Raw genomic sequence first — 14,142 nt, 5'->3', positions numbered from 1 at the left:
ATCTGAGGAACGGGGGTGCCAGGTAGCGGGAGAGTGGGGTGTAACTAGAGACAATCTAGACAAAATCTAGAGACAGCCATCAAGGCTGTGCTACCTGCCGATCACCAACCCCTCACACTCACCCCCTACGACGTATTTGTGGCACTGAGTAGGACTAATGCACGTAAAGCTGCTGGCCCTGACGGCATCCCCGGGCGCGTGCTCAGGGCCTGTGCTGCGCAGCTGACAGACGTCTGGACTGACATCTTCAACCTGTCACTTGCCCAAGCAGTTGTCCCCACGTGCCTTAAAACCACCTCCATCGTGCCAGTGCCAAAACACTCCACTGCGGCAAGCCTCAACGACTTCCGCCCAGTTGCACTTACCCCCATCATCACCAAGTGCTTCGAGAGGCTGGTCCTGGCACACCTCAAAAGCTGCCTACCCCCCACACTGGATCCCTATCAGTTTGCCTACCGCAAGAACAGGAGTACGGAGGATGCCATCTCAACGGCACTTCACTCCGCCCTCTCCCACCTCGACAACAGAGACACTTACGTAAGAATGCTGTTCATCGATTACAGCTCAGCATTCAACACCATTATACCATCAAAACTGATCACCAAACTCGGTAACCTGGGCATCGACCCCTCCCTCTGCAACTGGATACTGGACTTTCTAACCAACAGACCCCAGTCTGTTAGGTTAGACAAGCACACCTCTTCAACCCTCACCCTGAACACCGGCGTTCCACAGGGCTGTGTGCTGAGCCCCCTCCTCTACTCCCTCTTCACCTATGACTGCACACCTGTACAAGGTACTAACACCATCATCAAGTATGCAGATGATACAACGGTGATTGGCCTCATCAGCAACAACGATGAGTCGGCCTACAGGGAGGAGGTCCAGCACTTAGCAGCATGGTGCGCTGACAACAACCTGGCCCTTAACTCCAAGAAGACCAAGGAGCTCATTGTAGACTTCAGGAAGTCCAGGGGCGGCACGCACACCCCCATCCACATTAACGGGACGGAGGTGGAACGTGTTTCTAGCTTCAGGTTCCTGGGAGTCAACATCTCCGATGACCTCTCTTGGACCCACAATACCTCAACTCTGATCAAGAAGGCTCACCAGCGTCTCTTCTTCCTGAGGAGACTGAAGAAGGTCCATCTGTCTCCTCAGATCCTGGTGAACTTCTACCGCTGCACCATCGAGAGCATCCTTACCAACTGCATCACAGTATGGTATGGCAACTGCTCTGTCTCCGACCGGAAGGCATTGCAGAGGGTGGTGAAAATTGCCCAACGCATCACCGGTTCCTCGCTCCCCTCCATTGAGTCTGTCCAAAGCAAGCGTTATCTGCGGAGGGCGCTCAGCATCGCCAAGGACTGCTCTCACCCCAACCATGGACTGTTTACCCTCCTACCATCCGGGAGGCGCTACAGGTCTCTCCGTTGCCGAACCAGCAGGTCCAGGAACAGCTTCTTCCCGGCGGCTGTCACTCTACTCAACAACGTACCTCGGTGACTGCCAATCACCCCCCCACCCCCCGGACACTTATTATCACTTATTATTATTTATTTAAATCATTTGCTATGTCGCTCTTCCAGGGAGATGCTAAATGCATTTCGTTGTCTCTGTATTGTACACTGACAATGACAATTAAAATTGAATCTGAATCTGAATCTGAATCTGAACTGCGAGAGAGAGAGAGGGGGCAGATGCGAGTGGGAGATGGGAGAACGCGAACCCAGCGCCACAAGCACTGCCGAACCACCACCGGCCGCCAATCCCCCCCCCCCCGGTGCCGGCGAAAGCTGAGCACCAGCCATCGACGGGGACACATACAAAATGCTGCAGCGACTCAGCTAGATAGGCAGCATCCCCGGAGAAAAGAAATGGGTGACGTTTCGGGTCAAGACCCTTCTCCAGAGATATTTGGTGGCAGCGGGGGCCGAGCCACCGCAGCACCTGTGCGCATCCCCGCCGATGACCAGCGCTCGGCACCAAACCTCTTCTTCTGAGTCACAACACCCTCCACCAGCAGGGCCTTTGATGCCGGAGGACTACAAGCAGCTCCAGTGGAACTGATTGCCTATCCCAGCTCCGACTTACTATTTGTAATGACTCATGCCCTCCACCGAGGGGGCAAACTGACAGCCACTGGACAAGGAGAGAGGCGCAGCCGGCGATCACCGGCCCGCTGGAGCCAGAGCCCCCCCCCCCCCCCCCCCCCCCCCCATGCTGCCTGCGAGCCCGGCCCGACGCCTCCGGACAGGGATGCGACACTAGGGAGGGGACGGGGACGGCCCAGCAGCAACTTAACAGCGCCGGAGACCGGGGTCCGACCTCGGCCACGAACCCCGAACCCATGGAGCAGCACAAAGCATAAAGCACTCACCGAAGCATAAAGCAATACAAATGGCAAAATCATCATGGCTTTATGCAAAGGAACAATAAACACAACTAATTCATAGTTTGAAAGAAGTATTTTCTTACCTAGAAGAATCAAAGCTTGAGAATACGGATGAAGCGAAGGTCTGTTAACACACAGAAGATCCGCTAACGACAATGTTTATGGCGAGTGACCTATGACCTGGGCATGCAAAGTCAGAATGCCGAACTCACTTATTGATAAATCTGTTGGAGTGATCCATAGTTGGAAAGATGCTTGTTGCAATAGTTCCAGTACAAACAATATCCTTGGAATTATTGGAAACCCAGTAATTGGAGATTGAGTTTAGCAGTGCAATCTGGGCTTGGCATGGGTTGGATAATTTTTAATATAAATCCTCTGGCTTGTATTGGGGTTTAATTGGGGCAAATTTGGGTTGGAATCATTTGTTCAGTTTTAAATGAAGTATTATTTTTTTTAAATTATAGGAATTCTTGCATGTAGATGAAATAACATTGTGAAACAATTGTTATAGAACACATTGATGCTGTTTATTATTGCAGATTGAACAGGAAAAGCTGGCTACCATGAAGAAGCAAGATGAAGAGAAGGAAAAAAAGGATAAAGAAGACAAAGAAAACAAAGAAAAGAGGGACCGCTCCAGAAGTCCAAAGAGGTAATTAAGAATCTACATATTGCATTATAGTTCAATGTAGTGGCTGGATTTCTGTTTACCATTTTTTCCTTATTAATACAGTTTATTGATTTATTTTAACTACTGCTCTGGGAAGATTTGTGCTCATCACCAGTTATTAGTGTCAGATTTTTGTAGTGTTTATGCCATGCTAGATAATTACATGCCGATCTCCTCTCTCTATCTTAACCATCGCAAACATTAACATTGTCTGTGTAACCAAAATTACCAAGTTGCAGAATTTAAGTATGGGACAATGTGCATATTAAGAAACTTCAAATTTAATACAGGTCCATCACGGATATTCCGGTTCCTGAGCCATGCTGGATTATCCGATTTGCCCGGCCAACAGAGGTCACAACCAGAGCTGACAGAATTGGAAATCTTTTATGCAATGGCTTTAAAGATGGTGTCGTTTAAAAAAAAATCCAGTTTGACATTTTTTTTACTGGTATTATCTACTTAAATCAAACAGCACAATAATTGCAGAATTTTACTTTACCGGAAGGATTTTAACAGTTGTTTTTTGCGCCAAATGTTGCTGGCTTTCTAAGTTTGTGTTAACTCTTACAGGCGGAAATCAAGATCCCCATCTCCCAGGAGGCGATCTCCAGCAAGAAGGGAGAGAAAGCGTTCTCCATCTAGGTCTCCTCGTCGTAGGACCAGAAGCGCGAGTAGAAGTGCTTCACCAGTGTCTACGGTCAAGAAGCCAGAACAAATGTCACCCGAGCCAGATCTCTCACTAAAAGAAAGAAAAGAATCCCCTGCACCAGAAGCAACATCAACAAGGTTAACTGCTATTTTGATTTATGTTTCATTACTTCTATGAAGAGCATAGATGTGTTTAACTAAAGAGTTCAGAGGTAGCGAAACTGAATTTAAATGTACTCATGTATCTTACATTCAAGTCTTAAACCATCCTATATGTCATGGACCTAGGACTTGAATACCACTGCGAGAAACCTTTTGGATGTTGAAAGACATTGATCTTTGCTTTTTGCCATGGAGCCCAATTTTATTTAAATCCAGTTTACCATTTGCCTTCGATTTTTCGAACTTAAACTTTTCTGTTCGTTTAGCTATGTGGAGCCTTGTTGTATTCCATGTTAAAACTTTTGTAAAACTGTCATTCATCCTCCTTGATATCTCTTAAAGTTTAGCCTGACATCGCCCACTCTACAACTATTTCTCTGAGTCAATGTATGTGCTATTAATATCTGTTTTATTGAGTATATTTTGCATATTTAAGTGATATTTTTCTAGTTAATTATTATTCCTTGATGTCACATTAAACAAATGGTTAAACTTGATTTTTAACTATGAGCCTCAGACTTGCCCTGCTCTACTGGCTATGTTAACTCACTCTGCGACCATGGCTTTTTTGAATTTATTAATTTCTAAATCCCCCAGTTAGTTTAAAGCACTATGTGTTCTCATTATTTAGTTCACCGGTTCAAGGTTAAGGGAGCCTGTGCCAACACTCTCCTCTTTTCACAGTACTTGTGCTTGTGTCCTGTAAATTAGAATTCCTACATCCCAATCAATTCGCTGTCATGACATTTATGTCTTGGTTTCCATTCTAATTTGTATCTAGGTCAGCTAATATTAGAGATATTATTTGTGAAGTTCTATATTTATTTTGGATTCTGGCCTTTAAACTGTCTCAGCAGTGCTGTTCCTTATTTTTATTGTTTGCTAGAGCAGCGGAATCATCTAATTGTCATCCAAGTTCTTTTTAAGTTACCAGGGAATGTTTTAAACCCTGACTTTGGGTGGGCAATATTACTTTTGTGACTCCCATTATGATGGAAGAGAACAGTTGATCACCTTGTCATTACTATCCCTGATCACCACCTTGATCCTCTTGTCCTATTTGTACAACTCTCTTCCACATGATCCCATCATCACCTTCCTCATCTAAGGTAACAAGCATCTTTTCATTAAGAGCAAACACTAGGTCTCCTCCAACATGGCACTTGGGGTCATCTTGCCCATCGCACTTAATGAGTGCAGGGGCATGAAACCCGAGGCTCAGTGGATCCTGGTCACTCTTATTTCTCCCCTCTCTTGTGGGTTGCACCTGAATCTGAACAGCTAATTGAGTTTGATTTGTTCTGATAAAAGTATACTGATGTAATAAAGTTTACTAATATTAACATTTACAATGTAGATGTGCCTGATCTGTTTTCATTTATCTTACTTTCTGGTCTCTGAATGTCATTTGCTAGATGCCGACACGTGAAGTTATAGACAATAGGTGCAGGAGTAGGCCATTCGGCCCTTCGAGCCAGCACCGCCATTCAATGTGATCATAGCTGATCATCCACAATCAGTACCCCGTTCCTGCCTTCTCTCCATATCCCTTAACTCCGCTATCCCTAAGAGCTCTATCTAACTCTCTCTTGAAAGCATCCAGAGAACCAGCCTCCACCGCCCTCTGAGGCAGAGTATTCCACACACAACTCCGTGTGGAAAGGTTTTTCCTCATCTCCATTCTAAATGGCTTACCGCTTATTCTTAAACTATGACCCCTGGTGTGGTCTCCCTGTGGCCCTGTACAGGAGCAGGAGGACCTCTTTGCTCCTATACTCAACTCCTCGTGTTATGAAGGCCAACATGCCATTCGCTTGCTGCACTGCATGCTGTACCTGCATGCTTACTTTCAGTGACTGATGAACAAGGACCTCCAGATTCCGTTGTACTTCCCCTTTTCCCAACTTGACACCATTTAGATAAATATCTGCCTTCCCGTTTTTGCCACCAAAGTGGATAACCTCACATTTATCCACATTAAACTGCATCTGCCCACTCACCCAACCTGTCCAAGTCACCCTGAATCCTCATAGCATCCTCCTCACAGTTCACACTGCCACCCAGCTTTGTGTCATGATGGGAGTAGAATTAGGCCCATTAAGTCTTCTCCCACATTCAATCATGGCTGATCCATCTCTCCCTCCCAACCCCATTCTCCTGCCTTCTCCCCATAACCACTGACACCTGTACTAATCAAGAATCTATCTATGCAGTAAAAATATCCACTGAAGTTGTGAGTTGTGGCTCTTCAATTGCACTGACGTTTTTGCTCAATTCACAATTGCACTCAACTTTCCTATTTAATGCAATGACAATTATTGAGGCAATTCTGGTGTGAACATTCTGCCATCATATGCAGTCGTTGACTTCAGAGAAAAATTTAACATTTTCCCTTTTTTGCTTTAGTGATATTCTGAAGGAAATCAAACCCTCAACACCAGAAGTTAAAGAAACTTTATTAGATCAACCTATTAAAAAAGAGAAGGAAAGAAAGGAAAGAAATCGTCATCGCTCACGTTCACGGTCAAAATCAAAGTCTAGGTCCCGTTCACGTTCTCATTCACGGCCAAGGAGGCGTCCTAGGTCCCGGTCAAGGTAAATCATTTAACCTATGTTTTTTCTCTTTTTGTCTTCAAAACTAATTGCTATCTTTTCCAATTGTTATCCAAATTTGTACAATTTCAGGTCCTATTCACCTCGAAGACGGCCCAGTCCCCGACGGAGGTCTCCACCACGACGGAGGAGTCCACCAAGGCGTTTGCCACCACCTCCGCCTCCTTCCAGGCACAGAAGGAGTAGATCACCTATAAGAAGGTATACCTTCAGCTCTTCTCATGGTTCAGAACTAAAAATAACAAGACTGCTGTGTGGAATCTGGCTGCAAGTCGAGTAATCCCCACATATTTGCACTCTTGTAGCTGTTTGAGATGGAGTGCAATGCCTCATTGATTGCTGGGCCTCAGTCAGAATAGTTTGGAGTGATTTTGTGTCGGAGACAAAGCTGTAGCTGAGGATTGTAATTAAAATGATCTGACATTCAGATGCACTTCAAAATGAATATAAATTATATATAAATAATTTAAATTGATTAATAACATGGCAATAATAAACTAATAAAAACAATAAAAAATGAATGTATCCCTTCTTCAACCCTAGATACTCCATTGTGATTCTGGACTTGGTTTTGCCTGATTTAGAAATGAGTGGCAATTTCAAAACTATACCCGGGATCCCCAAAGAGCTGTCATTTATTTCTCAATAAGTCTTGGACTTGTGTGCTCAATAATATGTATGTGGAAGTCAGAAGTTTAAATGGCTGAATAGTCAGCTCCAGTATCAGCAGAATTTCCCTTTGTATGTGTTCCTAGTTCATAGAAAGTAATGTATAGGAAGGGACTGCAGATGCTGGTTTAAACCGAAGATAGGCACAAAAAGCTGGAGTAACTCAATGGGACAGACAGCATCTCTGGAGAGAAGGAATGGGTGATATTTCAGGACAAAAGCCTTCTTCAGACTGAAGAAGTAACTCTAAATAAATGTTTGCTTTACTGTCAAATATAATTATTGTAGATCATTGCCAAGTTAAATATTTAATTAGCAATGTTACAAAATTTTGAGATTTTAAAAATCAAGTCTGCAATTTACCCCATCAGATAAAGCATAAAAATAAGTTTAATTTGACACCTAATTCACTTTCATATCTCAAGTATTTAAAAAGTTATGGCCATTTTCATACTGGAAAATGAGCATCTTGTTCCCTATTGATTTTCTATGGACATAACAAAAAAGCTGTGATCGTGAACAGTCAAAAGCCCATAACTTTCTTAAAAATTAAGAGAACTGAATGAAATTTTCAGTTATCATAGATTGAAGCATTCTGAAACAAATATAAAATAATCTTACTTGGATGACCTGAAATTAAAGCATATAATTAGTTAGTTACCTAATTGTAGCTAATTTCAGACTTCAATTACTAGATCTAAACATCTATCCATTTCTTAATAAATGATTAACATTTTTAAATAGCCTAAATGTCCAAATAATATTCACAAATAATTCACAATAAAAATTGATTTTTAAATCTCATTTACATTAATTTATAGACCAAATGGAAGGAATTCAGTGTTCAATTGCTGTAAATAAATGCCCATTTAAATCAGCTTTCCAGTGGGTCCCTGTGGAACGCGCTGGTTTAGAACGTTCACATTGCGGTAGATTTGTGCCCCAAATGCCGAGAAAAATACTGCGGGATATAATGGGCCCAAAATGAGCTACTCGCAATATTAAACTTTGTATAAAGGGATCTTTAGAAGCCCTTTTTAATGTAAAAATATACAACTTACCTTCTGTGGTTTGCTTTATGAGACCCTGCGGTTGCTGGTGGTCGCGGGTTTAGAGATTGATTTTTAAACTACTATAACTATTATACGAGGCCTTTAAAACTAATAATAGCTTTTGCGAAGGGGTCTTCCAGCGATTTTTCGTTAATAATTAACTAGGCTGAACATCTTCGATTTGAACAGCCTAGAGAAAATCGCGTTTTAAACCCGCCCCCCTCTAAACGGCGCCAAAATCGCGCATACCCGCAGCGACAGATTTTCAACGACGCTTCAGGTAGGCTTTGCAACATACCTAATTTAATGGTTTTGAAAAAAGTTCCTAACAGTTATTTCAGCTCCTTTATCACATCAACATTTTTGTTACACAAATCACACTAATTGTATTGTCCAACTAAGAATGTTCATTTAACTTTATACATTAACCAATCTCCACTTCTTAGTTTTCATTATCCTAATGATTCTAAAATATCCAAATAATGTATCTCAAAAAGATTTCAAGGACACATTTTAGAGCTTACACTCTGTAATCCAGTTTTAACTATTGGCAAAATAACCATGCTCGTTTTCTACTTGCATGTATCATTTCCTGATGTTTACTGATTGAAATAATTTTACAGAAACACTTGATCTTTCACTTAAATATTGAAATATGGAATTCCTGTAGCGTTGCTTTGTGGGAAAAAATGGTGCAGTTGAAGTTGAACTGATTTGCTGAAGGTCTTAATTTGCTGTCATTAACTGTCAGGAGAATGGCAGAATGAGCTTCAGGAAATTGGAAGTTCTGGATATTTTTGCCGAAGTAATACGTAGTGTAAGGGAAGTGCTGTGGGGAAAGAATACTTCCCTTCAGTTTGTCTGAAGAAGTGTGACTGACCTGGGATGTGCCGTGAATGTCTGCAGAAAGGAGAACGTGGGCAATCATTTTCTTCTTCTTGGAGGTTTTGAAGTTTGTGTGCCTAAGCGGGCCACTTACAGATAATCTCAATTTTTCTTTGCTTTAGTTAATAATTGATCATTTTATGTGATGATATTTTGTTGATAAACTGATGTAGCATATTTGTGTACGTTTTTATTGTCATTGCATTGATCAATCTTTATTTAATCAGCTATGATCAAGCTTTAATCAGCTATGGGAATTAATTTGATAACTTGCTGATTTTCAATACTGGAGTAGGCGAGAGTGAAAAACAAAGCATTTAAAATGCAATTTTACAGTTGTTTCAACTTGATTCTCATAGGCGTCGATCTCCCTCAGTTTCATCCTCGGGCAGTAGTTCCTCTTCCTCTTCCTCTCCAAAGAAGACCAAACGCATATCAATCAGTCCTCCCCGCAAACCTCGCCGATCTTCTCCATCTCCTGCTACTCCTCCCAGAAGACGACATCGATCACCCGTGACTACGACAAGTCCCGCTCATAAAGGGCCGCGTTTGTCTTCTCCACATGTGAATCGTTCAAGGAAAGGTTACACTTCTATTTCTCCTGCTAGACCAGGTAAGTTTCATTCAAGTAAACATGCCGATAACGTTGATTATAATATTTCTGTAGCTATACTTCAGTAAATCCCACTTCTCCGGGAGATTACTTGATCTGATTGCATCGGCTAGTTCATTTGAAGTGCAGTATCCTAGCTTGTTAATGGCTAAATTATTTTCCTGTATGTTAATGTGTTCAGTGTTAGTTGTGCACTTTCTCGGCATACTGTTCTTAAGAGATGGGAGTCATAAACATATTGATATTTTCTATTGTGACTTTTAATAGCATCAACAAATTAGATATGGTCCCATGAGGGTCCCACATTGTCATCCCTGACAAAGTTTAACAGAGAACTGCAGTCCTCTTTATCTTTGCTGTGCAACAAAGGTTAAATGAATGGATAGGGTGACAAAAAGATGCTCAGTTTAATCTGCAGCCTAATTAAGCTATTTAAATTATTTTCTTACAGCACCAAAACGGAAAGGTAGTGTGAAGCATGAATCCGTTTCACCTCCTAAACCAAGAAGATCAGATCCATCAGATTCAGGTTAGTTCTGCCATAACTCCCATGGTCTTTAAAAATGAAGAGATCCAAAATATCACATGGCAGCTTCTGTCAAGCAGCATTACACCAACAATGCATTTTAAAGTTTGTTTTGATTTCTTCTGGTGATTACAGTTCTGATACTTGAGACAACTACTGCCTACTTAGTGCTGGAGGATGTAGAATTCATTTAGTGCTCTTTTTCTTCATGCTGCCAAGATGTCTATCTGAGCTAATTCCATTTACCTGTGTTTAGCCCTCTCAACTTTTTCTTTCCATGTACCTATCCACATATCTTTTAAGTATTGTTATTGTATCTGCAGTTTCTTCTGGCAACTCATTCCATTTACCCACCAGCTTCTGTTAAATAAGAGTCCCTCTTTTCTTAAGCCTATGCCCTCTAACTTTAGAATCCCCTACCCTAGCAAAATGACTGATCATCCACCTTGTCAAAACTGTCATGATTTTATATCCCTTTGAGCCCCTCTTCCTCTCCCTCCTCCCCCCGCTATCACCACCACCAATAACCTCCTATGCTCCAAGGAAAAAAATCCCAGCCAATCCAGTCTCCCCTTGTCAGTTCGATCTCTGGTCGTTCATGTGCTCGTGAATCTTTTCTGCATCCTTTGCAGTTTATCATTCCTCTGCCGTCTCAGTCCTGATGAATTATCTTGACCCACATGTTAACTATCCCTTACTTACACAGTTGCTGATTAACCCACTCTGTTACTCCAGCAATTGGTCTTTGCTCTAGTTTCTAGTCAGATTTATTCTTTTCTATTGGCTTGGTATAATAGATCACTTACGTGCCACTTTAGAGAGTAGTTAAAGCCAACCACATTGTTGTAGCACGTGAATTGCATCTAATTAGACTAGATGAGTAAGAAAGACATGTGTAAGAAGGAACTGCAGATGCTGGTTTAAACCAAAGATAGACACTAAAAGCTGGAGTAACAGCGGGACAGGCAGCATCTCTGGAGAGAAGGAATGGGTGACGTTTCAGGTCGAGACTCTTCTTGGTCTCCTAAAGGACATCACTGAAGCAGGTTTTTTTTAAATCTGGTAGCTTTGCGAAGTGTTCTATATATTCAGTTTATTCAAATTCTGAAAGCCAATGAGAGAATCTTTCTGGCTCCAGTGCTGACATAGCTGTAGTGTCTTTCCCAACCTGCAATGATGAAAGTGTATGTATTAGAGAGGAATGATCATGACTAGGTTTGGAATGCAGTTAGTAATTATTTTCCTTGTTGCAGAAGATGATAAAGGAGGCAAGGCTGCAGGAGTAGAATCCGTGCAACAGCGTCGCCAGTATCGCAAACAGAACCAACAAACCACTTCTGGTAAGTCAAGTCAGACTTTAATGTTGGTTCATGTTTACATTTTTGAACGTGGCACCTGACCTACTTGTATTGAGCAGTAGAAGGTTTAACCTAATTTGTGTAACATTAGAAGTACTAATGTACTTGAAAATAACTGATTTCTTTGATAGGAAAAAAAAGTGATATTTGTATTTGTCATCAGTACTTCTTAATCATTCTATTAGAATTATAGTTGAATGCAAGTCCACAAGAATATTTGCAACATTTGTTCAAAATGCACACTGCACATCAATGCACATTGCCTTCATTAGCAAAGGTGTTTGAAGTTCATCTATAGCTCTGTCTTTGAATTAAAATATTGATGTTCTTGCAATCATCAAAACCAAACCAGAGCAATAATGGTAACTGGAATGCTCAGTTTTGCTCAGAGCAAAACCGCTTGGAGTGTAATTTTTTGGTCTGTACAAAATGCAACTAAAATTGTGATTGGTAATAATGGTTGCAGACTATTTTAGGAATAATCTTAATTCTGTTAAATCTTCAGTTTCTGCAGTATAATAGCATGCAGCCAAATATTTATCTAAACTTTTAGTCTTCTAGCTTTTGGCACTACCATTATGCTGCTGGCCATTGTTAATGAGAAAAAATAATTTAGCATTTGTTTGCTTTTAACTAACGGGAAACAAACACAAGCCCAAAATATGTATATACACTTATGGAAGATGGCGGATGTGCGGGAGTGGGCGCCGTCTGTGTATGGCAGCCTGCCCGCAGTCCGTCTCTAAACCTTTTTTTATTTTTTATTTTATTTTAAGTCCTGTTAAAAAATGTTAGTGGAGGTCTTCTATGTGGGGGGTGGGGGTGGGGAAGGGGGAAACTTTATTTCTTAGTCACCTACCTGGTCGGAGAGGCAGCATCCCTCCAAGCTGCTTCTTCGCCCCGTCCTCGCGGCCTACCATCGAGAATGGAGCGGCGTTTCCTGTCGGGACCGGCCGGGACTACAGCTTCGGCGGTGGTGGCGCAGCGCTGGGATACCAACACGGAGCGAGCGATGCCTTGCCGGGTCGCCGTGCAGTAAGCTCCGGAGCGTTGTGGCCGTCAATCCCAACATCGCGGAGCTGGGGCTGCGGGCGGCGCTGGATTTGGAGCGCCGCAGAGCCAGGGATCGAGTTCACCAGGGTCGGAGCCCCAACCGGCGCAGCTTGAGGACTACGAGTGTGCCCCGGTCTCCAGGGAGGAGGCAGCCGCTCCAGACTTTTCCAAGCCGCTGAGGAATGTTTCACCCGACGCCGAAGTTCCATCTTCACGGCAAGAGGGCCCTGAAAATCATCGGACTGGCTGCACGGCCACAAATGGGCCCCGACCTCGGGTGTTTCACAGAGGAAGAGGACTTAACTTTCTGGTGTCTTTCCCCACAGTGGAAATGTTTTGATTCTGCTGTGGGGGGGCGTTTGTGTTGAACTCTATAATGTGTTGTGTCCATTTTATTCATTTTTTTTTAAACCTTTTTCTATGGTTTGTAATGGAACTTATTATTTAATTTATGTAAAGCACTTTGGTGTCAATGCGAGTTGACTTAAAACGTGCTATATAAATAAAACTTACTTTCTTCTTCTAACTCATGTTATTTTAAGTATTGGATATGAGCATCTAAAATCTATTTTTTTCTAGATGATAAAATAAATGTTCCTGTGAGTGGGTTTGAACTCTGTTTTGTGATCTAAAGCAATATTACACACATTTGAGGCTTATTAGTACAATAAAGTTGTTTTCAATGAGATGTACAGCATTAAAAGTTACGTTACTTAGTGAGTTTGTGGTTATTTCTATTAGTCATAATTGGAAAAGAAATTGAAGTGCTGCAGAACTGTTGAAATGATACAGACACGTTTCATGAAACTTTGATGGACAATTTTATCTATAAACATACTATTAACAACTTAATTATTTTGACACCTGCATTTTTTGGTTAATTTTCTCGAAGCATATGATCTTTATTATGCGGAATTATTTAATTCAGTGAATATTGTCTTGCACAGAGTCCGGATCATCTTCCTCATCTGAAGATGAAGCACCAAAACGTTCAACTGCAAAGAATGGCGAAGTTCGAAGAAGGCGCCATCGTTCCTTGTCACGGAGTATGTCTCCTTCTCCTGCTATGCGAAAAAGGCACTTTTCGCCACGGTAAGATGCACATAACACTATTGTTGTCGCATTTTGTACATAACTTTTAGATTTATTATTCTGGAAAAAAATGTAATTGCAAAGACTCCATCCTGACCCGACATCTATGAGGATGTCTGTCTCAATAAGAGATCATGTATAATATATGGTCCTTAAATACAAGTCTGGGTGACATGACATTCTGCAATAAGTAGCATATTGTGGTCTTACTCTGGCTTTTTTAACGGACTTAAATAATTGCTTATCTAAGATCTGTTGGGGTTTTTTTAAGTGATTGTAGACTTTTTGAGTGTTGACCTCTTACACTATAGTTACAAGATTTGATTCTCCTCCCCCCCCCCCTCATAAAAAGGTAAAAATCTAATGGAGCGAGGAGATGTTTTTGTGCAGTAGGTCCTGT

The 14,142-nt window shown here is 41.9% G+C and overlaps 1 protein-coding gene across 7 annotated transcripts in view; it reads left to right on the top strand.

Annotated features, from left to right (window-relative positions):
* The window catches only part of srrm1 (serine and arginine repetitive matrix 1), a 39,661-nt gene that overhangs the window by 14,508 nt on the left and 11,011 nt on the right, over positions 1-14,142 (top strand). For 5 of the 7 annotated variants that reach the window (XM_033045172.1, XM_033045174.1, XM_033045169.1 and 2 more), the window contains 8 exons: positions 2,938-3,050; positions 3,642-3,857; positions 6,288-6,476; positions 6,567-6,695; positions 9,460-9,713; positions 10,165-10,242; positions 11,493-11,579; positions 13,598-13,742. In XM_033045172.1, coding sequence (XP_032901063.1) covers positions 2,938-3,050; positions 3,642-3,857; positions 6,288-6,476; positions 6,567-6,695; positions 9,460-9,713; positions 10,165-10,242; positions 11,493-11,579; positions 13,598-13,742 — 1,211 coding nt within the window. The remainder of the gene's footprint in view (positions 1-2,937; positions 3,051-3,641; positions 3,858-6,287; positions 6,477-6,566; positions 6,696-9,459; positions 9,714-10,164; positions 10,243-11,492; positions 11,580-13,597; positions 13,743-14,142) is intronic. The other 2 variants (XM_033045173.1, XM_033045170.1) reach the window with 1 other exon arrangement.

This window comes from Amblyraja radiata, chromosome 27, assembly GCF_010909765.2.
Source record: "Amblyraja radiata isolate CabotCenter1 chromosome 27, sAmbRad1.1.pri, whole genome shotgun sequence".
In the NCBI taxonomy this organism is placed as follows: Eukaryota; Metazoa; Chordata; class Chondrichthyes; order Rajiformes; family Rajidae; genus Amblyraja; species Amblyraja radiata.
The sequence above is the reverse complement of the archived record's forward strand: the minus strand, read 5'-3'. Positions and strand labels throughout refer to the sequence as shown.